The sequence below is a fragment of the Apaloderma vittatum genome, unplaced genomic scaffold (genome assembly GCF_000703405.1).
Source record: "Apaloderma vittatum isolate BGI_N311 unplaced genomic scaffold, ASM70340v1 scaffold34784, whole genome shotgun sequence".
Taxonomy (NCBI): Eukaryota; Metazoa; Chordata; class Aves; order Trogoniformes; family Trogonidae; genus Apaloderma; species Apaloderma vittatum.
The window spans coordinates 28,786-55,681 of NW_009713883.1; the positions used below are offsets into that span (position 1 = coordinate 28,786).

A 26,896-nucleotide genomic window follows, 5' to 3' on the forward strand; every position below is an offset into this window, starting at 1 on the left:
TTGCTATGGCACCAGGCACATGAGGACTAAAGGCAGGGAAACCCTCCAGTGCTCTCTGCGTTTCTGCTGGAAGTCAGGCCATGTGGAGGAGGAGGAGAAGGAATTTGCCAACTTGAATGAAGGGGAGGAGAGGAAAGTAGAGACGGGCCAGGATGAGGGGAAGATGGAGACACGGAAAAACAGGATGGAGGGCAGACCAGAGGCCAAAGCTGGAGGAGACACAAAGGGCAGGGAGGCTGGAGGAGAACCCCAATTAGACAGCCGCAGCATCCACACGCCATCTGCTGAATGTCAAGAACCTGCTGGCATGAGGGGGAGAGCAAAGAGTGTCCTCGGGCAGCAGCTGGTGCCAGAGGACCGTACCCCCAACAATGCCATGAGCTCCTCAGCTCATGCGGAAACACAGACCTTGTGCTGAGAATCGGAGGGTGCCAACTGCAAATGAACAATAGCCTGCATCTGCCTAACGGGATCTGTCCTGAAACAAATTACCTGGAAAAAAACCCCAACTTCTACACTCAGAGACCAGTGACACCAGGTATACAAAACTACAGAAGTGGCTGTGTAGAGATTGTCTGTGCCATGCTAATTTGGCCCCAGCGCACGCCTGTCTCACGAAACAAATCTGTAACCACAGGATCGTCTGCAGTTTCTCTCCCACAAGACCTCTGCCCTGCTCAGTCCTCAGGATGGTTCTGCTTACTGAATGCAGCATTAGTCATCATTTCTTTTCATTATCATTCAAGTTGCTTCTCTGCTTCCTCCTACTCTCTTCCCCTTTATTTAGTATGCTCCATCCAACGACTGCCAGCATGGATTATATTGGAAGTACCTAATCTTACTGTCCTCACCACTCTTAGAGCCTCTGACGTGCTCAGCCTCACATTTCTGTGAGGCAGGGAAGCGCTCCTCTCCATGCAGCAGATGGGGGAGGGAGGGTAAAAGAAGCTAAGAGAATTAACAAAGTCACAGAGAAAATCTGCAAGATCAGGGAGCTGAATGTCAGTCTTTGACTCTTGGGATGAACCCCCCCACTTCAGAAAGATCCCTTCTTTCTCCTGACCTGCAAGAATAAATTTTAATCTCTTTCTGAAATTGTTTCTGGTGTTCATCTGTGGAGCTGGAATGCTTGGCAAGCACTGAATTAATCTTCACAGGATGACTGGAAGAAGGTTTTCCTGAGCAGATATGGGAAAATGAGTAAAGAGAAAAGTGAATCTGAACGTCTGCTTCTTGCATGTGCCTGTCACAAGACTTGCAGGTCCCTGTTTTCCAGCGTACTCAGCCCTGCGGGGCACAGGGGTATCCACAGAGGAATTCCTCCCAGCTTCCTCCTGCCTCTGGGAACACAGATCAGACCTCGGGTCTCAAGCTGGGCATAGAAAACGAGGAACAGAAAATCAGCTGCCACGCAAGAACATTTTAGTGTAAGACTCTGGAATAGCATCAAGAAAGAACAGAATAGTAGAGGCAGGAATAGGATCCAGCGCTCCAGGGCAACATTTAATAGGCTTCGTCATAAGACTACTGTGATTTTTCTGCAATTGCCTCATTCACTACACACCTTTTAATTTTTGGAAAACGAATGAAGTAGAAGTCCTATAGGCAAGACAACTTTACTCCACAGTCCTGATTCATGCCCCAAACACACTGCATCTCTGTGCACTCACTGAATGAGGCAGGCATGCTTTCTAAAAAACAGGTATGATCCTTTGGTTAGATATAATACTGAAATATACATGTGTAACAGGGGCAAGGCTAAAGTGCAGAGATATTTCCTAAATTCTGTGCGCTAGATTTTGCAGTTAACGAGGACTCCTTAACTATAGGTTTGTTTTTACTGCACTGTATTGGCTCATATGTCAGTGTCTGCAGCTCTATCTGATGTGTTAAAGGTATGTTGCACATGATCAAAGACTTAAGTGTCATCTTCTTCCCTAGAACAATGACTGCCTAAAGCAGCAGGAGCAGAAATTATCTAAAGGTAGTGTTAAACAAACCTCCTTCTCCCCTCTGGGAGAGTAAGCAGTCCAGGTGAGCAAGGTAGGAGGGGAGAACAGTCTGCTTTGTGCTAGACGGGCAGAGAGCTCCACATAAAAGCAGAGGAGCTTTGCAGAAGCATGTCCTGACTCCCATCAATGGAGACTTAATGATGGTAATTCCCAAAGGATGATGCATGCTGACAGGCTTTGACACAAACTACCCCAGGATAATATTAATATGTATTAAAGGCTAAGGCAATTTTATTGGGACGGGCTTGATCGGTAACACATTTCAACAGAGCGTCTCTATCATCTGCCGGAACATAAGGAAGGGAGGGAGGGAGAACACACGCACAACCTCACCTTGCTTTGGGTAAGTTTTAGAGACAAATAAGGTTGACCTGTGATGAACTGCACGCTTGGCACAGCTCAGGCATTGGACCAAGAACCTTGGATGCTCCACAACAAATATGAATGTCACTGTGGGGCAGTTACTGTCAGAGTTTGTCTGCATGATCGGCATCCTTAGCCCTCCAGCACGGGGCCAGGCACATCCTGCACAGCCATTCTCTGTGCTTCTGGAACATCTACCCCTTGGAAAGGAGAGCAGAGCTGCTTAGGAGAAGGTGTAGGGGCTCTGCTGTCACATCGCTGGGGGAAGGGGGAGTGGAAGAAAGAACCGCGGAAGCCTTTGATCATGTGTAATGTTAATGCAAGTGTTACACATCAGAGACTTTGCCACAGTAACTAGCATATAAACAGGAGTCTAGTGTTAACAAGGGGGACTTCTTGAATATGTTTGTACATTTCTGAGTCAAAGCAATTTCCCTATTCAACAATACATGACACAGTGGAAGAAGTTCAGAAATAAACCAGTCTGACATGCTTAGACCTCTAATAGAATTTAGCTTCTTAGAACTAATTAAATGTTACTTAAATGAAAAAAAAAAATTCCAAGTACTTGGGAAAGGTGCCAATCTAACAGCTCTGGAGAATAAAATAATCTAATCATTCCCAGAGCATGGGCAGTAGCAGGACAGGCTTCCCCTACTAACATGCCTTACATGTGACCTGGAAAAACTGTTGATAGAAACCGGGTGTAAAATCTCCGTGGTCTAATGACTCCTTGCTTTTTCTGCTGAGACCGCTAAAATGGCTCCCACCGGGTACCAGCTGTGGTGGCGATACAGACACCTGCCTGGTAGGAATGGTGCTGGGACCTGCCAAACTCCTGTCATCTGCTAACCTTCCACTGGAACCCAGAGCCTCTCAGCTCATTGCTCAGCCCGAGCAGCGGGGGCTGAGAGACTCCGTGGCAGCTCTCCGGCCTGTCCCACGTTGGACACGCTCCACTCCAGCCCACAGGACGTAAACAGGAGGTGCTCTGTTTAGTCTGCAGGTTTGGGCTTTCACCGCACCAAAGCTCAGGCTCAAGAGAAGTCAGTCTCTGGTTGCTGCAGCATCAAGGCCAGGATTTTCAGATTCTTGTTTCTCCCTAAGACAGGGTAAAACTCTGCAGGAGGAGATGCCTGCTGTCTCTCTTCCTCTCCACGGTCCCTCGATTTGCTTGTCTTTGCAACAAGCCCCCGCATTGCAGCGATCTGCTTTCAGCCACCAACTCTCCTTGGAGCTCATTGCTGTGCCCGGGGTCCCAAGCGAGGGAGGAGGAAAATTCTCTCTGGGCCTTGCTGTGAAAGCTTTGCAGGGCTTGCCAACTCAGCCAGACCAGGCTGCAAGGGACTAAACCAAACACAGCTCGCCTCCTTGAGAATTTTATGCACCACAACTTCTTTTACTTCTGAAGCAAAGCCACATGAACCTCCCTCCTCTGCTCCCAACACCACAAGGGACTGCTGTACACCGACCTAGCCTCTCATTGCATATTAAGCCAAGAGCCTCAGACACTCCCACACGTATCTCACACAACCGGGTGCTCCTCCTGTTGTCCCAGCCTGCTTTTAGCCTGCCTTCCTCCCATCTGTCTGTCCTCCTTCATTCTCATCACAGGATGAAGCGGGAGCCAGCAGCAGAGAAGGCCACATCACATGAGAAGATTCAATACACTGACCTTGTGTAGGAGATGAGGGAGGGAAACTTGCTTCTCCCCTCCATTCAGGAGCCAGAAATTCTCCACCTTTCCCTCCCATCTACTCCAAAAATCTTCACAATTTTGAGCACCAAAGTAACAGGCACAGAAGCAACCAGGTTTGTAAGGGCTAATATTAGTTATATGTCGGAATGGTGACCTAATTATTGCCATTCTTCACTATTTAGAGGTTACCTGAGTGGTCTACGCATCAATACAGTTCAAGATGTGATGTAAATGCAAACAAACACTCTAATATTTGGAGTTAACACAGTCACAAGATCCTGTGCATCATGTGTTGGCAAGCACAAGAACCAACAGTGAATGACCCACCCTTAAACCTGACCCTTTGCTGTTAATCATTACAGGAGTGTTGCACCTTCCAGTCAGTACAATCAAAGCACGAAAGCTCTTTGAAAATCTCTACACACGAGATGACTTAGCCAAGATCAGCTCTTTTACAAGTCCTACAGATTTCAAGGTATGATGTCCTCCAGATATACGAACACGGGCAGTGTAATGCCAGGAAAACAAGTCACTGGCAGGTTAACTGCAACACTGCAATGCTAAAACCCCTGCCTTCAACACGGAAGGGGAGGCAGGAATGTCACAGGAACAGTGAAGGCAGAGTCGTACTACATGCATACAGGCCCTCAGAGATGGGCTTTTCTGTAAAAATGCATTTCCCAAAGCTTTTTCATTTTTCCAATATGTTTATAACTATGAAGAAATTCAAGGTTAGAAGAGCACTACACCATCATATCATCAGTGCATTACTGCTCTGTAAGGCTGATTCTCAACACAAAGCAGATGGGGAGTTTCCAAGGAAAATCTGTGATACAGAAGAAATCTGGGTGCAGAAAATGTGTGGGTGCTTCAAGCAACCATGAGCTTTTGTCAAAGAATCAATAGGAAAGAGCTAAACCCGAAAGAAGCTGTGCTCTCTGTTCTGCTTTCCTGTTAGAGATGATGTAAAACTGAGATCTTGGCTCTGTAGGATCACAGTCCCACAGCTTTCTAGCTCTTCCGCCCTGGCTCCATTCTTGTTTAGGTCATTCCACTCTGCCTCCCCAAATTCCTTTTTGGAAGAAATCAAGAGTAAATACAGCCTGTAAAATGTTTGCTGACTCCAGGAAACGGACATTACTGTATTCACAGATGATTTTTGAACTTTCCAGCCACTGCTTATCAATCTGAGTTCCCTTAACATAAATAGTAACAGTTCACCGCTATTTTCTGAGTCCATAATTACTGAAAGTATTACACAAGAGCTATGAGAGATGTTGCAGCAGACAGCACAGGTTTGTTACACTTTTAAATGACACAAGCCCTCAGCGGGATCGTTTTTAGGATGCCGGTAAAGGAGGAAAGGAGAGTAAAAGGAAGGAGGCTCTCTCACTTGTAACCAAGGTCCATGTGCTGCATAGGGGTGCTCTTCTGTAGCAAAGGCTCCTTCTACTCCCGTTGATACAAACGTGATTGCTGTGTCCCCTGTAATACTTTTATAGGTAAAGTGCCGTCCATGTAAGAGCCTTCCCCTGGGGAATAAAACACATGTGTGTGAATTGAGAGAGTGTGAGCAGCATTCAACAGGACGATGATCTATCGCTACAGCTTCTGCGATCAGTATGGGAAACTATTTTTAGGGCAGTAATTATTAAATTTTCAGGAACATATGAAAGATTTGCTCCACAAAGCGGGTCACAAGCCTCCTCCTGAGGCAGGGAGTTCCTGCCCTTATCTCCCTGTTTAATCTCAGGGCCTTGTTACAGAATTAGAATACATCCAAATCCCACTGCCTGCCTATCCTCCCGATGAGGTGTTGGTGTTCCTAAGGGCAGGGGTCTGCCAGTCTTTCAATAAGATGAAAACTGCAAAAGAGAAACCAGACTCCACATCATGTGGGAATGTGAGGATGCATTTCTAAGCAGGTTCATCAGTGGGGTCAAACGTATCCACTGTGACAATACCTAGTAATCTGTTGTCCTGGTGCTTGACAAACGTAACCCGTATTACTTAAGCAAATACCTAGAAAATATACATACATGACTATCTAAGGTATCACCTCTCTTTTTTCACTCAGTGCTTTCCATGAGGAAAATCATGGCTCAGGTATTTAGGCTCAGAGCATGTGTGACACCCATACATTGTTTTCAACATGTCGGAGGGAAAGCTTGAGGTAGATCTATAGCACATTGCAGAGTCACGGTTGCTTGACGAGTTACTGCTGGTCAGCTGAGCTGCGGTAGCTGATCAGGATAGACTGTTCACACACTTGCGATGAAAAATAAAATATGTTTGTGTTAACTATCTTATTGGTTTCTCAACAGGCACAGCTGAGTGTGCACCTGCTGCTGCTAACTCTGATACTACAGACATGTAATTCATTAAGCTGAAGTAACTCAATCACCTGCAATCATTTGCCTCTACCCCACAGTTCATCTTTTATGTTAAGGACTGAATTTGCCATAGGTATTTTTAAAAATAGCACTGACTGAAATTGTGGAAACCTAGAAAAGACACTTACGGAAGTATGCACAGCCTGAACCTTCAAAAGACAAAGTGCAGAGTAGGCACACAATGTTTTGTTCCTTCAGTCATACAAGTGACATTATTTGTCTAAAAAACACAACTACATACATAAACTGACAGCAGAGAAGCTTTGCACAATCACTTGTGCCTGAGTCCATAAGCCAGAATTAACAATTAGAGTTTTCTTTGACAGAATACAGTAAAACACCCCTTCTCTACCAGAGTTACCAGCATTAGACTTATAAAAAAATCCCTATGCTAACTCTGTCCCATTTCAGCACTCAAAATACACTGTAGAACATAAAAAGAATGACAAATCATGATGAACACACACGCAAAGAATCATCTGTTTCTAATGTGTTTTGGCAAAATATCTCAGCTCTGGTCTTTAAAGACCCATTGCATGCATGTCTGTATGGTGAAACAATGCCACAAGGCAAAAGCGGCATGTTAGCACAAGCCGTGGAGGAGAACGGCTTCACTCACCTGAGACAGAGGGGAATGAGTGCTCCAGACTCCTGGTTAAATTTCAGGTGTACACTCTCCAGCTGTCTCGTGCGGATTAGCTCGTGAGGAATGATAGCTGTCGAGCTCTCGCTTTCTAAACTGTCCTTACGGCTTCTAAGAGAGGAGACAAAATGCACATATTTAGGGCGCCAGTGCTGTGTGCTATTTCTGCTGCATTTCAGAGTGACTGTGTGAATACTGAAGGACGCAGGAGCAAACTAATATGAAGACACATCACCCCTACAGAGTCATAGCCTCCCTCAGAATACCAGTCCCTGCATGTAGCTCTTCACTGTGATTTGATGACCTAGGACCTGAACTGATGCACACACATGGTGCATCCCTTCCCAGCACACAAGACGATAAAATTTCTGGAAAGAACTGGAGCAAATACACTCTCCAAACCCCCAAACCACTATAAAATGTCTTGGAAGAATTACCAGGCGTACCCTCTCTCCTGCTTTGGCTTTATCTTCAGGATTTTTTGGGCAGTGGCCTGCAGTAAAGACATGTCCAGTCCCTTGTGCGCTTGCTCAGTTATCATTGAGGCATCCTTACAACTGCCTTCAAATAATTCTTTTGCACAGTTCAAGTAAAAGGCTTTTGAGAATCCTCTGCTTCCACCAGCACCAAGCGCAACAGCCAAAAGATCGACTCTACATGTGATGTGTAGGACATCTGCACAGATTCTTCTCCCTTGTAACTGGGGCTGCTTTAAGACAATGCAGCTCTGATTTCTTATTCATTCATTTCTGCAAGAGGTATTGCGAAGCTGCGACTAAAGGTTAGGTCGTTACAGGATTAGGAACTTTGCCAGGCAGAACTCTCCTGATAATCAAACCAGTATATCTCAAAATACCTGACCATAAACATTTTATATGTTCAAAGAGCATCACGTGTGATCCCTTACTTATTAGTCCTGAACAAAGAATGAAGGACACAGGGAGGTTAGGATTTTTGTGGATGACACAGACTGACGTGATGTGTCTGATATGTGATTTCTATTTTTGTTACCTGGCATTCCATGTGAACTTAACAGAGGCAAGACTTTGTCAAGATAGCTTCTATAGTACGGAGAAAGGGGAGAGAGAAAGCAGGAGGGATGAGAGGTGTCACATCGCAATGTGCTTCCATCATGTGAGACAGACCAAAAGCCAAACAAGGCTATGAGGCCTTGGGAACGCTGTTAAAACAAGCCTTGAGCCTTCCTCCACCCAAGTGGAGCCACCTTTAACATACATCTGGAAATGATTGTAAAGAAACAGCTTGACCCTCACAAGCTGGCTTAGATCACACATCTACTTGATTCTACATTTGGGTGCTGTCCTAAAATTACTCCCATCCACCACACACGTAGTAACACAGTTCAGCATGTGGCTTCAAAAGCAGATCAGCCTATTGCTTCTGCCAGGTCACTTAGTCCCAAGTGAGCCTTGCACCCAGGCTGCTGAGCTGCCCGCTCTGAAATGAGGATACAAGCAGAATTCCGATATCTCTCAGTCCCTTCCTGCAAATACTCTGCATGGCCAGGTCAGACACATGGAGGAAAAAAGAACCCAAAAATCAGAGCAATGCAGCTCCCTCCAAGATAAAAACTGTGAAACACATCCCATGTTCTGTCGTAGCAACACACAAAAGCAATAATGGACCCAGTAAGGAGCCAGCAGGTCAGGATATAGCTTATGCTGGGGTGGGCTGAGGGACTGATAGTCAACAGAGTGTCAATTTGGTGGGTTAACCCTGAAGGAAAGACACAACATGCTTTGTAGTCTATAGGTGGCACTTAAAGCTGTGTTTAATCTACTTCAGCAAACATTTTACAGCTCTTTGTAGGTGGGGTCTTCAAAGAGCAGAGTGGGCCAGCATTTTGCAGGCTGATTACCTGAGAAGTGCAGTTACAGTTGATTAATGATCAGTTGACCTTAAGCTAAGCTTTGCCTCAACTTCCTTATCAGATCTTATATACACAGTGAGCTGTGGGAAAGTCAGCCTGTGGTCCACGGCTTCCAATGATTCATTTATCAATCCTCACCAAATGGGTCAGCCATTAGCAACGCATGAGTTTCAAGCAGACCATAAGCTTGCACTCCTTAAATGCAGTTCCAGAGCTTATGCACCCAGGAGCAGACCAGGAGTTTTACAGAAATGTTTTTGCTACAGACGACAAGAGACTGCCCTCCTTACCTGGACTGCCTAAGTGTATAGGGTACGGCCCCTAACACAGCCTCCCAGGCAGCTGCTGCTGTAGGTTCGTGCTTTGGGAGGACAGACTGCTGCAGAATTCCCCATGTCCCCAGGCTACAAAGCCCCTGAGCTGAAGATGCATTTTTGGGTTTCCACCATGCCAGCCAGTACAGCTGCTAGCACAATGGGGCCACAGTCTGGAGGGCAAACAGCCTCCGGTTGTTAATGCAGTAAGAGGAATTATGACAATATTCCGGAGGCAAGGGGCAATGCTTTCTAAGTCTTATTAAAAACAGCAAATGCTGTTTGTCATTACACGCTCAAGAGAAGATGTTGACTAATGTGTAACTCTCAAACGGAACTGTCATGACTTTAAGGCTGTCAATAATTATGACTTCACATTAATAAGTAACTAGCCCTTCTGTCAAAAAAGGTGAAGGAGTGAAGCAAAATGGTAGTTAATACTTTGATTGACACAAAATTATTAATGCTTTCCATGAAACTTTTCCAAAATAGTCAAAGTTTCTGTGTCTCTTGTTTCACTTTAGTGGAGCTCACACACAGTCTCAGCTATACAAAGTTAGGGGCAAAACTCCAATTAGCAGAAATCAAATAACCTTCTATCTATCTAAGCCATACCTTTCTAAACAGAGTTGTGCATTGCGGGCTGCATGTAACACATTAAGAGGCAGCAGTGCCATCACTGCCAGACTCTGGAACACGTTTCATGACACAGGGACTTGGCAAGACCATTAAAATACTCCCTTTGGGAATGGAAATCCTCGTGCTGACCCTCCAAAGGCTGATGGCCCAGAGGTTGATGGCCCAGATGAAAGGTCGGTAGGACTTCTAGGTTGTTGTTATTAAAAGGTTCACATGGCAACACACATCGCCATCCACAGCTTGTAGTTTTCAGCCTCAGAAGAAAATGTAGAAAAAGTTTGCTTTCTAACACTAACATCCTCGGTTTTACGACTGTCAGTTACCCGTAAGCCTTTGCTTCCTCCACCCCATCACCAAATAAATCAGCAGCAAAAGCCAGTAGAGTTTTACTTGTTATGACTAAGATCTAGCTGACTACCACGTAAAATGTTGCAAACTTTGTCTATTCCAGATTTAATACTTCATCCAACCCCCACAAAAAAAATTCATGTTTCTCAGTGCCCAGAAAAAACAAGTCTGCAAAAGCCAGGGCTGCTGCATTAGGAAAGGCAGCAGATTTAAATGGAAGCAGCATGCCGGAAATGCCCCAGTTTAAGGACTGCACATCTCGTGTTTTGTGAAACTAGAGGGGAGTTGGAGGAGATTAAAGCGCATTTCCCTCTCATTGGGAGCTTGTGGGAGGTGTAAATGTGGGCAGTTGTCAGATTAATTCTTTAGATGATTACATTCTTTTTGTTTCTTTAAAGCTGTTTGTAGTTGGGTTTGATGTCTCCTGTTCTGGGCAAGTGTATTGCTGCAGTTACCAAGGTGACTTTAGCTGACTTTCAACTATTTTTTCCAGCTTTGGTTTCGACCAGTAGTCTGCTGCTGGGCGGAGGAGAGAAGGAGGAAATTATATTTGTTGGGGTTTTTTTATTTTTAAATCTTGTGAATGCTTATTAACAGTCCATGAACTTAACCAAAGCCATATTTGATTTTTTTTTTTTTTTTGAGAAGGATGGTCAAACAGCTGCAAAGGTGTCCAATGTGGCTGCCAGCTTCCCCAGACCTCTGTCAGCCGGGAAAGAGGACCCAAGGAGACTACACGTCCCAGCGTGCTGTGCTCCTTCTTGGTGTGAGCAGCCACACGCTGGAACCTGTAGCCTCCTGAGGCCCTCTCTTTGTATTAAAGATGAAGGTGGCTGCAACCTGCTTCATTTTATGCCAATTAGCAGCAGCCCGTGGGGATTCTGGAAAATCGCCAATGTAATCACTGGGTTGCACAAAGTTTGGATGTCCCCTCCTTATAAGTCATGTTTATAGCAACCTCTTCTCAAGCAACCCCACCGGCAGTTATTTTATGGGATTCAAGAATAACCAGGTTGATCGGATTAAGAAGGTTTATTTATTCCTGCATTTGTGCTTTGCATTATGATCAGAGCGCTTGATCTCATGGATCTGCCACGGAAGGAGGTCTCAGTTCCCTTCCAAGTTCTGTCGCTGACACTGAGCATAATTTCGCTGCGCTTCTAAGTTACCCTTGCAGGTACCGCAGTCACAAAGGACACGCCGCTGGAAGCTGGCCGTTGGCAAAGGCTCTTTGTGTGAGTGGGTGCCCACTACATCATTAGTCTCAGTTGCAGTTGCTGCCCCTTGCTCCCTCGGTACAAAACCCAGCAACATGAGTTAGCAAATGCAAACCATTAGCGCAAGCTCACACAGCTGGGAGAGAAAGGTTGGACCACTTTTTTTTTTTTCTTCCCTCCCTACTCCTTTCCTCCCTTCCCAACTGTGGCTATTTCAAACCTCCTCAGTTTCTAATGAAGATATGGTCAAAGATCACTTAAGTGCTGGCAAGCTTCCAACGTCTTTCCCACAGTCTCTCCTGAAGGGCAAACCAGCAGTTGTGGGAAAGAGCCCCAAGCATCTTGGCACGCAGTTATGGCCCACATCACAAGCGCAAGTGCAGAAACGAGGGGGACATGGTCACACAGCTCCTGCTGCAGTCACCCTGAGAAAAGGCCACCTCCAGTGCTCAGACCTGGGTGCTCATCTCCCTGGTTAAACTGGACGGACAGTAGAGACATTCTGTGTGCACTTCCTGGCATGGAAGGGCTCCAAGGACAATGCCAGTACCAACAATCTTCTTGCCACTCACAAATCCCTTTGGAAAGCTGCAAAATAACTACTGTCAGTGCTCGCAGGGGCCAGACTGTTCCAGACCTGCAGCTGAACTGGGATTGAGAGATTTAGGCTGTGCTGCTGGCACCCTGCAGACTCATGGGCAAGGTCAAACAGCGCTTTTATGCTCCAGGTTCCCTGTCTGTAAAACTGAGACATTTTTCCACGTAGGGGTGTTGCAAGGATTAAGTCAATGTTTGCAAAGCACTTTCAGATTCTTAGATGGGGAAAGCTATGCAGAAGTGCAAATTATTAGTACGGTGACCGCTCTGCACTTCTACTGACACTGGTTTTCCAGACATTTGCTTTTCTAGTTCGCAGGCTTGTCACCCAGCACTCAGCTTCATGCTGAGAGACACTCCCTAAAGTGTATTGCCTCCCCCCATTCAGCATTCCTTACTCAAGCAAGACACCACTGAATGGCGTCCCGATGAGAGAACATGCCTAAATAAGCAGGACTGGATTGGAAACTTACTGCTTAGTGGTTGCAGAATCAGGAAGTCTAGCCAGAACTAGACAGTTTCAGAGAATGCTGAAATGCTCCCCTTTATGTAAAGTTTGCCTCCAAGAATTGAAGACAGGAAACCAGCTACACAGACAACAGCTCCCCTCCGCCCAAGTAAAGCAGCAGTCAAAACCCAGCGCAACCAGGAGAAGCAAAGTGCAGACTCGCCTCAAAGCAAATCCTACCTTTTGGTATTACCGTCAGAGCCTGCTCAGAAATGCTGCTCAGATGGAGCTCATTAGTGTGCATTAACCCAACGCTACTCACTGGAAGGAGAAATCCACATGCCCTACTTAACACATCAGAGGAACTGCATGGGCAGTGGACTCCACTCCTGCGAGTGGGGCCACTGTTACTCATGTGCTCCAAACCAGGCACGCCATGTGACACCCGGGGTTCCCCGGGAGGACTTCTGGAGTAATACCACTCTTCCCACAAGGGAAGGGCAACAACCTGAGATGCTCAGGGTGCAGTGCACCAGAAGGTCACAGCCAGGACAGTCCCGCCAGACCCACACGCCAGAGGGCTGTTCCCTGTTCTGTTTGCCAAGAACCTGTCCTCCTTTCTCTGCACAGCTGGAAAATGTTCAGGGCTGGATGGAATTAGCACATGGGCACAGAGTTACCATATGTTCAGGTTTCCCTAGACTCAACCTGTCTTTTTGCCTGGAAATTGAATGCAGATGGGATTTGAGGTCTCTGGGGCATCTGTTGCAGGTCTCTGGACAAACAACCAAGGTGCATGAGGGGACCAGCGCAGGCACGGTTATCTGGGAAATCTCAGACAGACACAGGAGAAACAGGCACGTTGAACCACACCACTTTATCCTTCTTGAGAAGGGGGAGGCTGATAAACAGTGGAGAGATGCTGGAAAAGCCTTCTAAAAGTAACACAGCCTTGGGAGACCTTTTCCACCACTCAAGCCTCATCTTCAGACACTGGGGATACACGTGGCTATAACTCGAGTCCTGACACAATGAGGTGTAGCAATTACTGATAATTTTAGCCTCAACACGTTCAGCAAAGTAGCATGCTACCTCTTGGTTTCTACTCCATGTCTCAGCTGACGGGAGCAGTACAATGGTCTGAGTCAGCCAACGGGCAGAAAATCATCACTTTCAGCAGCACGGTGTGATCAAGGGACCCTTGAGGGGTGGAAAAGGTCAAGAACTCCCCTATCCCAACCCTGTCTCTCTCTGTGACTGTGAGCAAATTATCTCTTCTGTCCTCATCCGTACAGTGGAAATACTACTCACCTTCCTCACAGGAGAGCACAGAGATAACTGCCAGGGACAATTAAAAGACTTGTCCCCAGAACTTAGAGTATCAAGAAATTAAACAGTGAATGAAGCAAGACTTCACAAGTGACACTGAACTTTGACATCTGGAGCTTCCAGCCCCCTGAGGTGTTCACAGCAGCAGTACTTAGCCTGCTCCCTATGTTCCCTACAGCTAACAGCTCACCACAACCAACATAAGTGAATCTGCTCGACTCAGAGGACCAGGAGCATTTCCCTTCTGTCCAAGCAACACCTACTAAGCTGATGGGTCCTAAGAAATAAACAATACACCACTGTAAAGTACATTTGTACTCACATAGGCCTCATTTTTCCAAGCAGTAATCAAGAGTATTATGTTACCTATGGTCAAAATGATTAGTCATGTTTCCAAAGATTAATTTACATGTTCTTTTGTCTAATGCTTACAAACTGATTTAATGGCTGCTTATGAACTAAGCTAACAGTCATTTTGAGAAACAGATGTCCGACGCAGTTTTAAGGATTAAGAGTGCTTTTATTCATATCCTTAGGAGAAAAAGGGCTACACAGTCTTCAGTAATAACACTAATGAACCAAAGTACTACAGCTGCCCAACAGGGTTTTGACAGAAACCAGCTTTTTCTCAAAGGAACTTTTTTATTTAGGACTCTGGGACAGTGAACAACTGGTAATACACACGTTCAACATTAAAGTATGTGCTTTGCTGGAGTCAGAACACTGAACCAAGCCCTATCTGCAACCAAACAATGTGAGGCTTTTGCATAAGCACTGAAAACTATAACTACACAAAGACAGGGAAATCTGTGTGGAATCTGGATCCTCCACATTTCATACAAATAAATATTCAAAAGTTTGAGCATTTCTGATGCTATTTTGTGATGCTGAATGTAGAGCAGGTTGTCTGGTTTAAACCCTGACAGATTATTGTGTGTGGGTGGCAGGGTTAGGATAAAAGAAAGGGAAGAAAGCTACTAGGAAAGCAGTTGGTGGCTGCAAATCTACAATAAATAAACAGCACATTCCTCTTCTGCATGAAGCCATTAGAGTCTGTGACAGACTTCAACATCCTAATGTCAGCTGGGTGCAAATTTGATGGCCTAGGGTTCTACATTGCTCCCTAAAGAAAGCAGATTTGGAACAATTTTCCATGCCCCAACACAGCCTTTCTGTCAAGTTCCTGAGGAACTTCTAACGCACCAGTTATTCACAGGACCTTTGCAACAAACCACGGGTTTGATATTTTATGGCCTAGTGTGTACAGTGCAGGATATGATTACACACAAGCCTGCTTCCCATCAGCCAGCACCTCGTAATCGTTAACATACTTATCCTCGTGGTGCCTCAAGAAGATGACATTGTTATTAGTCCCATTTTATAGATTCAGAACTGAAGCTCAATAGCTAAATGACTTGCATTTGATTACACAAGATTCACAGTGAAGGACAGAACTCAGTCCCAGCCCTACCAGCTCCAAGCAAGGATCGCACCAGAAGGACTTGATCTATGTGCAGAGCTGTCCTTCACCTGAGGTGCACATAGGTCTCATGAAATTCCTATATCTGCACCGGGGTTTGCGCTTTTTGCGTCTCAGACTTTGCCACTGCGTGTATCTGTAGGGAACGTGGATGTAGATATATTACTAACATGCAAAAGCTGAACTTCTAAGTCACATTCCTCTGCAGCAGCTGGAGACAAGAGTCTACAGATCGTGCTCATGTACTTGACAGCACATTGAGCAACTTTCCTCAAACGCACAGGACATGCTGATACAGTGTGTTAAGAAAGGGTGAGACCTAGTAAGATCTTCCTCTTCTGCTTCATCTATACCACACTGTGCTGGAAAATACATCAACTGATAAGTTTTGGCCCCAGTAAGGGTAATCATCAGGTCTGATTTAAGTACCAGTTAGTTAGAGGTTGTGAGTAAATGCTGCCTTCCAGCACAAACCACCCGTCAGTACAATCAGCGCTTTGAACAAGTCTCATTGTGTCTGCTACAGGAATTGGAGAAGGGAAGCCACTGCACAGGTAGAAAACCACTTTTTCTAAACTCCTCTCAAAGTAGTTGGTGAGATGGAAGAAGAAAGGATAAGGACACATTGTCTTTTAAGTTGAGATCTCCTCTATGCCTCTGATATTAACTATCACCAGAGTAACTGCTGGCAAGACACACAGCTGATGGCTTTTCCCTTAACTGAATCATTGCTCTGGAGAAACAGTCCAGCTATGGTTTTCCACTGTGGTAACCACAGACCTCAGAGAAATGTATTGATCTTTTAGGAGGCAAACACTGGGAACCGGCCATTCCTACCACTCAGCCTTCAGGTCAGGTGGGTGTGCAGGTAAGAGAGATTTGCAACAAAGAGCACTGTCACAGATACGACTCTCTGAATTTGACCTGCCTTCCTCTCTGTCTCAGAACAGTTAAAAACCCAGGTAAATATTTGCACGCTTCATCTTAGACCTTTGCTAACCTTTCACCACTCTGTCTTGAGCCTATCTCTGTTTATCTTACTCTGAACAACATAAAGCTCTCTTATCTAAGCAACAACTGCCTCCCAGCATTAAGGCTTACCCATCAGCTGCCTCCCTGACCTGATGTGCACCCCAAACATTTCTGGTCATCTCCAATCACTGCAAAGTTAAGAGCGTTTATTTGGCATACAGATTCAAGAAGGAGCCCAGCATCTGTGAGAAATCCTGTTCAATACTTTTGAGCCTTCTAAGGCTGGGTGTGATTTGTGCAAATCAGATGGTATCATTTTATTTTTCCAGTGAGGCCAGTGAGACCAACCAAAGGTCCAATCGGACCAACTTTCAGGCAGGGAAGTACGACTCGAAATCCGAGTCAGATCAGAAACTGGCTCCATATAATTACTACGTAGCAAAAATAAGACTATTCCTAAAGCAGTAAAGCAGTCACCTGAGATTTTTTTTTTTATAAGTACCAATATTTCTTATTACTTATTAGTACACAGCCATCAGCAACTGACATAATCTTTCCCCCCAAAGGACTGGGAAACTCAGAAACATTCATGTGTATGGCAAATCAGAAGTCACTCACAAAATGGAACAAGAAAGGACATCAGGGTTCTAACCAAGTATGAGGAATATTTTTCTTAAGAAATGCTTGAATCAGGAAAGAAACAGGAATTGAAACAGAGCAGGATGCTGTCCCTGCCTGGCACTACAGGAAAGAGCTGATTTCATGATGATCTATCCTCTTGGAACAAGAAAGCACAAATGTTCATTGGAGACCAGTAAACCAAAGGAAATACCAAGATGAAAGAGTGCAGCAAAGATGAATGCCTTTCCATATCATTTAGATGAAAATACTAAAACTGATGGGAAGACATTTAACTAGCAACTGAAATAAGGCTAAGAGGGGAAAGGGAGAAACCCCAAAAGGCGGAAGTGTAGGTACTGTCAATGGCTTGAAACTACAGGTAAATTCCTGTAAGTTCTCTGAAGTCAGAAAGTTACTAAGGAGAGATTTACAGGTCCACCTAGTCCCACTGATCACCTGGTAGTCTACAGACTATGAGAGACTAGTGTGGTATTGGCATGTAATTACTACCACTACCTGCCTGCTTAAGCAAAGCAAGATCAAAGTCACTTTAAAAAAAATAATCAACATTTTAACCAAAAGGCTTGTAATTACGAGCCTGAAAACTACATGCTGAGGTGAAAATACCAGCAAACGATCATCTCTGCCACCTAGCTCTTTGGACACCACAGTGCTCTTTGCCACAGTATGTTTCATAGGTCTCAGTCCAGCCTGATTTCCAACACTCTATGCTGTGAGAAGCAGGTCCTACAGAGCAGTCAGAGCCACTCTGCACTAGCAAGGTTTGTCTAAAACCCCTCTCAAAATCTGCCCTCCTGAGTACTAGCCCATTAACCCAACCTGAACTCTTCTACACTCTTGCTTAGCAAGTATTTGCTGCTAGCTTTCTTCTCCCCTTGCCACATCTTTTCCCACCCAACTTTAACTTTGCTTTCCACGCTGAGCTCTTTCACCTTGTTCCTCCCACCATCTGAACGTGCACAGTGAAACTTACGGTGCTCGGTCATGGTTCAACCCATTCTGTCTTTGTGTATTTATTGGAGGTAGAACAGGTTTGCTGTTAATCTCAAGCCCTCTTCGCAAAGTCTCCCTGATTTGCTCTGTATCTGTAAAGAGAAGGGTTTTTTTTAGCATGATTTAGAATCCCCAGAAACATCACAGACACAAGGAGATGTCAGCTTTTTTTTAAAAGGCCTGTTTCTATGGTGTGTTTCATTTAAACTCTTCCCTTCAGAAAGAAATGAAGAGATGCTAAGTGTGAATTTTTAACAGCTATTCCTGCACTTCAGGAATTATTTCACTTTATAAAGTCAGCCTGAATTCTCTCGGTTTAGGCTGCGATGTTATGTCAGGCAAGGAGAGCTGGAACCTTTGGTACTGAGCCCCCCTGATGAGGAAATTCTGAGTAGTTTGGTATCCTTTCATAGGTGAGGTGTTTGCTGTTTCTGCAGCTTCCACAGAATCTCCTGACACTTCCAGCCTTTGTGTTGGGAGTCACTTTTCCCATTAGGCAAACAGGAGTTTTTTCCTTTACCAGATGAATGCAAGGAGGTCCCCGAGCTTTTGTAATTGGCTTTGCAAATATGTTGATTAATTTACAACAAGATTCACAAAAGAAATGAATTTTATGCAGGGTAGACTTTAGCCTCAAGCTCACATTTGAAAATAAACTGCAAATTATGCTGTTCAAATGCATCTTTTTTACTTTTTCACTTTCCTATAATGTCTAATGGCCAAATACTTTAATAGGATGCTTTCCTACACTTCTTAGAATTTTCTTCATCTTTTTTGAGAAATGTGGGAATTGGGTAGAGAAAAAAATATCCAAACTACTTCAAAATCTTTTGAAGGATGTACAAATATCACCATGTATACTGTCTTAGGCTTTTCGTTTGCAGAGCTGAGAGAAAACAGCCTTTTTAGATTCAGTGCAGTTCAAAATTTTTGCACAGAAGCCAGAAGGAACACTATATGCATTTAAATACTTTTTTTTACCACAGATGTAAAAACAAGTAAATTACCATTCCAGTGGAAACCATTGTTAATTCCAGGAAATCTCAAGCCCTCAAATTTTATGTTGCTTCACCCATCTGAGAGGTAACAAGCATAATTTCAAGCATGTGTAATGCCTATGACATCTGTGTTGTGAGATGGCATCTCACTGCAAAGGGGAACTCCATTGTATTTTATTTCTTCTTTCCAGAGATCCGTATTTGCAAGAACCACTTGAGTTCAGCTATGGCAACATGCAGTGTCAGACCAACTTGCCGCCCAAGAAGTAACAACGTTAAGAAGGAAACACATCCTCAGGAAATGCAGTTGCTTCACCTTGCAGGCACTTACAGACCTGGCTTCCCCCAGTGCTGTTTAACTTTGCAGATTCAGGCTAGAAATAACCTAAAAACTGAAAGAAACATTCAGACAAAACATTGCAAAGATCTCTTTTCCTCTTTCCTCAGAGATCCCACGAAAATTCATTTTGCTCCCCTGAGACATATGGAGCCTTCCAGTAACTGTGGTGTTTTTTATGAAGCCCAAGACGCTGCATGACTCAGCCCATTGCCCAAACCCACCAGAAAACAACCCAAAAGACCTTCACAGTGACTCGGCCCAGGGGCTCTTACCCTTCCCAGAGAGCCGCCGCGGCTGGGTCCCAATGCAGATGCTCCTGCTGTCTTCGTCATCCTCTGGGGGTCGGCTGAGATCATCCCAAGCACATTTGGCACTCACTCCACTCAGGTTTGAGCCATCTGTCTCAATCCCTTTGTCGACTCTCTCCTGCTTGAAAAATATCCAAAACCCCAAGAGTTTTTTGGGTGTGGCTTGAATCCGAGCTGGAACCCACCCTGGCTGAACCCGACCTTCAGCAGCTCCTGCATATCTCCCCTCACAGGGCAATTTGGCACCTTCTGGCCTTCGTGCTTTGACACAGCTTTGCGGTCTACCTATTACATGTCAATGATAACAAAGCCCTGAATAACTAGACTTAAGTTCTCTTTCCAAGCTTACCAAGAAGTCCCACAATGAACACAGCTTATGGAGAGACTCATCATTCACAAGAGCTCATAAGTTGCACACTGCCCAGACAACCAGTGTTTTTGAACGTGCTGGGGCATTCAGTAAAGGACAAACGTTCAAGGAGACACAGGTCTGTGCGCAATGTCAAAGCTTTCGCGTAGCCTCCTCTATCACCAAAACACACAAACTCCCTCCCTTTCAAGCTGGACTTTCCAAGCACGTAACCACCGTCTGGGTGTAGGAAGGTGTTGCACATCACGCCCAAGCAGCTGGATGCTCTCAGACACCGGGTATTTTCTCAGGGACATGTGCATCTGTTACCAGCGAGACTGCCCTGAGCTAAAGCCAAGACTTAGACGGGACACGTACCTGCCAGGGCAACTGGCATCAGTCTGAATTTCCACCTACGTCCCACAAGGGGGTAATATTGAGCTGAACAAACTCAGGGCTGAGCTACACCGAGGAAGGGCTGCTCTTACCCCTGGCACCTCTCCCCTGGCACCCCATCAGCCAAGCTCGTTTTTCCTTCTTCTGAAGGCCTGTCACTTCTGCTCAGTGGCACCAGGAAGACCTCCTCCCCACTGCACACATCTGGGTCACCACAGAATAGGTGCCAAGTCCTACCACTTGCAGGACAGAAACCTTGAAGATGTGAGGAAAGAGCAGAGCCGTGTTATGCTCAACAGGAGCGGATCTCTCCGTTTGCTGTTGCTACCCTCCAGTCTGACCTTGCCACAGGAGTCAAGAGACCGTGGGAGCATCCAGCGCTTTGCAAAATTTCTTCCCTAAGAAGCAGTTTCCAGACTAAAACCTCCATACGTCTGTTCCCTTGCCCAGCCGCGCACACTGTGCCCTAGAAAGAGCACTGCCTCTTCTTGTGACCGTTCAGAGAGGATTTGAGCAGCTCAAAGATAAGTATAAGCACTCAGGGTGTGGCTGCACAGCAGTTTAAACTGATGTAATCCGCACTGGCTGCAGTCCTACCCTCCTCCATGTGCTCTACCCCTGCCCTTGAGCCAATTCTTTTTTTTTTTTTTTTTTAAACTGCATCACCTCCCTAAACTGACTCTTTGGCCCAAGAGCAGGGGCAGAGGCCTGTGACTGTGGGCAGGACCAGAGAAGTCCGTCTTAGATTTAAGCGTTCAAGAGACTGCCTTCCTTTTGCCTCTCTCCCTGAAAGACTGCTCCTTGCTGGGGTCTTCCTCTGGAGTCAGGGGAAACTGGCTTCCATGAAAACGTAATGGGAAAATCTAAGAAAGAATAAATCTGCTGGGATTTTCTTTTGTTATATCCTAAACATAAAATTAATTGTTTCACCCAGAAATAGAAGTTGTGGAAAAAGAAATAAAAATACATCCGATCCTACACATGCAAACAATGCTCTAAGTGAGATTTAGCATGTGGCTCCTTCAAGAGCCCTCCGCAGTGCTCTATAAGGACCCAGATCAGCTGGCACAGGGAGCTTTAACTTGTCAGCACAGTTATTTTTCATTCTAGTGATTGGGGAAGCATGGGAGAGCCACCAGACTTGCCCTTGAGCAAGTTCTGCAAGGGAGCAGAAGGGCTCAGAGGGTCCCAAGGACTCCATCAGGCAGAGGCTCTGGTGGGACGAGCTCCTCCAACCCTGCACCCTGGGCCCCGCTCACAAATGCAGTCGGGACCTCGGGACTGTGTGTGGAGCCTTGGGGAGGGGCAAAAGGACTCGTCATCTGCATCTCAGCTGGTCTGCAGAGCACTTCCTCCAGGGAAAGAAGTGCTGCTCTGTTGGAATCCCTTGGAGATCAAGGGGGGTTGATGGAAACGAGCTGGTCTAAGGCAGCCTAATTTGCATGCCTGTTTTATAACATTTGCAAGTATTGATGTTGAAGGGAAAAAACCTCCAAAAACCCCTAACCCTCAGCTGGTGCAGTGCACAGCTTTACCCCATCTTGAGCCAGCAAAGATGGGCCTGGGTTGAGGGGCTGTTCTTCCTCCCTTGAAAGGGCAGCCTGAGCAGGAGGTTGGAGGTGCCCAGGGCAAAGGAGGTTCAGCTTTTTCCTTCCTCAAAGAAAGGATGTTTCTGTCCCATTTTCCTCTCAGCATGTGGGAGGGATGCTCTGAGGCTCTTATAAGTCATTGATCCCTTTCTAAACGAGCCAGAGCACTGCAGTGTGACCCGCAGAGCGGCAACCACAAGTCAGGAAATTCAAATCAGCTTTAGTCTCTTCTGAGATATCTGCTAAAACAGAAGCAAAGCACTGAGAATCAGCATAGAGCTGGGGACCGACAGGGACTGTTTGACAGTGCTGCCAGGGAAATCTGAATGGCCTACAGGGAAGCCTGGCTGAACAGAAAACAGCCAGCGTTGCCACAGTGTTAATTGCCGACATCCTGGGATGACATCTTAGTCAGGATCCATTCTCAGCAACTCTGAACAGAAAGTACAGCTGCTGCTGCCAGAGCCGGGTTTAGGCCTCAACTAAATTCCCACAAGAGACAATGCAGCCTCAAAACAAGCTCTGCCTGCTTCCCAGGCAGGCAACACGTTTGCCTGCTCCGCTCTGGGGGAAGTTGCCCGTTTTCTCTGCCCGCTCTCTCCCTCCCATCTCTTCCGCTGCTGCCTTGCAGTGCTCACATAGCCTGTACTACCACCACGAAAACACCATGTGAATGACACCTCATCCTTGCCCCACTCATCAGAGCAGGAGGCACATGCCACGGCTGAATCCAGTCCAGCACAGCCTAGAGCTCTTTGTGGGACTCGGTGCTGCAGCAGCAGGTACTCGCCCACCCCTCCACCCCTGTGCACAGGGCAAGAGAGAACAGAAACAGGAATGTCTTCAACGCAAGGAAGTCCGGAAAGACCACAGACATAGCAGCATTCAGTGGCAGGACACACTGGTGAGGCAGAGGTACTCTATTTGCCTTAACTTGCCTTGGCTGACTCAGATTCCAGTAAGCTGAGCTACTTTTCATTTACAGTAAATCGAAGAAAATGTTGTTATCGTTAGGAATCACCAGTGTGCAGAAAACAGAAACACCCTCCAGGAGGGGAGAGGGCAACATTTTGAAAAGTCTAAAAACTTTATGGGACTTTGAGTTGTATTAGCTCTCACATTGTGGGGCACTTGTGGAGTGCTTTTTTTTGTGTATTTCTGTCAGACTAGGGCTATTTTAGATGAATAAATCCTTAAAAACAGTAAAAGTAGAATTTGGTTTTGTTCTTAAGCTTTCAAAATAAAAGATGCTGTGAGGCAACTGAGGGTAATCAGATGCAGACATGCAGACCATAAGCAAACGCAACAGCTTGTACAAGACGTGCACGTATGCACGTGCCCTACCAGGCTAAGCCTAAGCTAAAGGCAAACGCACAGTGATTCACTGAAACAAGGTCAGCACCACACTGGATTTGCCTGGGACCTCCATACTCCAGCACCACAACTCTGCTGAAGGGATGCAGAATCATCTCCCAAACACACAGATCAGTAGTAGTCCACGGGATGGTAACTCTTCCGTAGAGGTCCTATTATGATCTTTAAACTTCAGAAATTAACTTGTTCTCTGAAGAAGAAGGTGTAATATATCTTCCTGCATGGATTATTAATAATTGCATGAGATACTTTTGGCTTCCCATTATTTCTGAGACCACACTAACTACTTAGCTTCAGGTGACATCCTACAGGAATGAGCTACACTGTCACATTTGCTGGGAAAAAATATGTTGCTTTTGAGTTTTCTGCATGTTATATCTCCTTATGCTTGCTTATAAAACAAAGGAGGAATTTCCTGATCTATCATCTCTGAATCTTGCATTGTTCTACATTCTTTCATTTTCTTCTATTTTCCTCCTTTCTAAAACACGCAGTCCAAATCTTACCAATTTGTCTCATATATGAGATTCCGTTTTGCTGGTCTCCCTTCTCTAACTTTCTTCCTAAAGCTGCCATCCACCTGGGGCTGGACATGTGCACTCTTGAACCACCTCTGAGAGGGCAAAGGGAGTCTCTAAGACCTTTCCAGGATTATTGCAAACATTGAGAAGATCACAGCACCTTTACAGAAAATAATAGAACTGATTTACACCATTAAAGCAATTCTCGCCATGTACTACAAAAGACATGACGTTTGATAAACTAAAGACATACTTGCAGATGTGGGTCAATCTCAAATATTGTCTCTCCTCTTCGCATATCTGTTATCAACCAGGGGCCTCCAGCTCTACAAAGAAAGAAAGGTGATGAACCAAACAAGCACTTCAGCTAGTCCTCCCCAACTGAGTCCTCAGAGTGGACCTGTACTGGAAGGAAGTACAAGATAAAGAGTTTAAAACAAACCCATACACCCCTCTACGTTGTGGATTCATCCCATAGCATGCATTTGTTCTTTGCGTTTCCCAAATACACAACAGAAGTCCTCCAGGACCTGTTACCCGCCTGGTGTCTGGCACCACCACATTTTGCCAAGCAGTTAGGGCTATCCCTTGCACGGACCCACTCAGCTGGGTTTTAATCTCAGAGGTAACTGAATTGGGACTGAGAACTTCCATGTAGCCTGGGTTTAAGAAAGATAGGCGAGGCATAGGGTCAAGATTTACACCTCTATTACATATCTAAAGATACAGCAGGGTCCCAACAGGACTGCACTTTTTGTTGAGATTGGCAGTCATGTTCAATATCATAAAAAGCTTATTGCTCTGATAAATATCCTCACAATAGACATTTTGCCCAGTTGGTGCTTAATGGCTGAGTACACAGATAGTTCAGGGAAATCTTTGTTTTCATTAGCAATAAAAGTCGGAAGGGTCAAGATGTTTCCCAACAAAAGTGTTAGAAAGCAGATTACTGTGAAGATGAACTGCTCGTAGACTTTACTTTGGGTCGTGGCAGAGGCAGTCTGCAGTAACCAGCCTTAGATGGCGCTTTTCATTTGAACTAAAAACTAAAGTCTTTTGGAATTGCCATAAATTTTTTTTTTCCTTTATGAGATATTTTGTCATTGCAGTCAAAAGCCCCCTCCTCTGGCCTTGTCTGTGTTACAGTCTCGCAAAGCACTTGGAGTGGGAGCAATGGAAGTTAATGTTTACAGCTTTTCAGATGCATTGATAGCCAATTTTTCTCACACCACTTTGGAAGCTGTTAATTATTAACTACAGAAGTGTGACCAGCTTCAGTTCCTCACTGGGATGCAAGAGATTCCACACCAGCGGCTTAGTAGTTTGCAGCTTTGCCTTCAAATCATGGACATTTGGGTTTCATTTTATGCTTGGAAAGGTGTTTGTACCACAGCACAAAAGGCAAAAACCAACATGACAACAGACAGACAAGAAGGGTGCTATATCAGTATTGCCTTAGAAGAGCCAAGGGACCTGTAGGCAGTGTTTATTGCCTTGGGGTCCCAGAAACAAAGTTTGCAAGCTGGACAAATTCACTCTGCTCTAGGGCATTTGCATGAATTATCTGCATTTGTGCCTAAAAGGAAAAAGGCCAAGTTTAAGAAGTTCAGCAGCCAAAAGTCCTCCAAATGGTCAATCAATTAAAGAGCACTGTGACACTAGAGAGTGTACTATTGTGTTCAGGAATACCTATTCAGAACCATCTTGTTTAAAAAAAATAAATAAAATCTGCTGAGCTACAATCACACGGCAATAACTTCCACTAAATATGAGAGAAAAATATTTAAACAAAACACCTGCAAGCCAATAAAGTTTAGCTGAAACCTGGCAGCAAATAAAGCATCAACATATCATTTAACATTTAAAACCCATCTCTTCATTAACCTGAAAACATCTTTGTTCTGCCATGGGAAAAATAACAACGAACTTGACTTGCGTGAACATTCCTCCTGTTGCAAACTTGCCCACCAGGAGTGGGACCAGTTTGAGAGCGACTTTCTCACTTTCAGACAGCGCCCGAGCTTTGTTAGGCACTGTAAATCAGATCCGCTTCTTCCTTTCTTTTGAACTACACAGAGAGGTCACCAGTAACAGCCATCCCAGCTCTCTCAGGAAGAACCAATGAGAAAATGCTGCGGGCGCAAGAGGAAGGAAATTAAGCTTTCAAGACCTCATTCTGTTTCACCCCGAACATGTGGGCTTCCACATGCATTAATTTGCCATGTAAGTGTCTGCCCGTGAGAACAGATTTGCAATGAATTCCCATCTCTTGCTACATCACAGGATTAAATAAGTTCCATCAACAAGTTAAAGATTGTTAATAAACAACTGAATTGTTCTCCACTGGAATGCTCCCCTATATGGGCTATATGAGCACTTACACTGGAACAGTCCGAAGCAGTTCCAAGATCCCTTGCCCGTTCCACTGCTGAGCCGCATGCAGTTCCTCCGTGCAAACCCCAACAATCTGGAATAAATGAAAACAAAGATACTGAACTGGATGGGAACTGTGCAAGAACTGTAGAGAAAATGTAACATGTGGTGCTGGATCAAACAGTGCAGATACAGAGAAGCGCCATTTTTTTAAACTAACTAGACGAGTCAGGACAAACGGAGCCTGAGACAATAGAGGCGTTCTGCAATTCCTTATGCACTCTCTCTACACTTACCACGTGAAGCACCCTGGTCACGTAACATTCAGTCTTGCATGGCGTGTGCAAACCTAATTTTGAGGAGGGCCTGGTGATAAATTAGGGTTTACCGAAGATCCACTTGTCTGTTCTCACTTTTCAATCTAGTCCACACAAGACAGGACAGGTTAGGGTCTGAGAACATGCAAAACACTGCTCTGTCAGCCAAATGCTAGGGGCAATTGCAATACTGCACTAGCAATTTCAACCAGGCAAGGGACTCACTGTGACAACGGAAGGCTTTGGTGTTCATAAATCCTTGGTCAACTCAGTTTGCTGACTGGTTACATCTTACCCAGCACCACAAAGTAAAGCTGCTTACACATCGCATAATCCACTTGTCACTGCAGG

At 45.2% G+C, this 26,896-nt stretch overlaps 1 protein-coding gene across 1 annotated transcript in view; it reads right to left on the reverse strand.

Annotated features, from left to right (window-relative positions):
* Positions 1-26,649, reverse strand: part of SUFU (suppressor of fused homolog (Drosophila)) — a gene marked incomplete at its 5' end in the record, with an annotated part of 37,978 nt that extends 11,329 nt beyond the window's left edge. Inside the window, 7 exons of the mRNA XM_009868540.1 lie at positions 5,468-5,606; positions 7,087-7,221; positions 17,961-18,072; positions 19,591-19,744; positions 24,109-24,181; positions 26,237-26,362; positions 26,617-26,649. Coding sequence (XP_009866842.1) covers positions 5,468-5,606; positions 7,087-7,221; positions 17,961-18,072; positions 19,591-19,744; positions 24,109-24,181; positions 26,237-26,362; positions 26,617-26,649 — 772 coding nt within the window. The remainder of the gene's footprint in view (positions 1-5,467; positions 5,607-7,086; positions 7,222-17,960; positions 18,073-19,590; positions 19,745-24,108; positions 24,182-26,236; positions 26,363-26,616) is intronic.
* Positions 26,650-26,896: the final 247 nt, after the last annotated feature.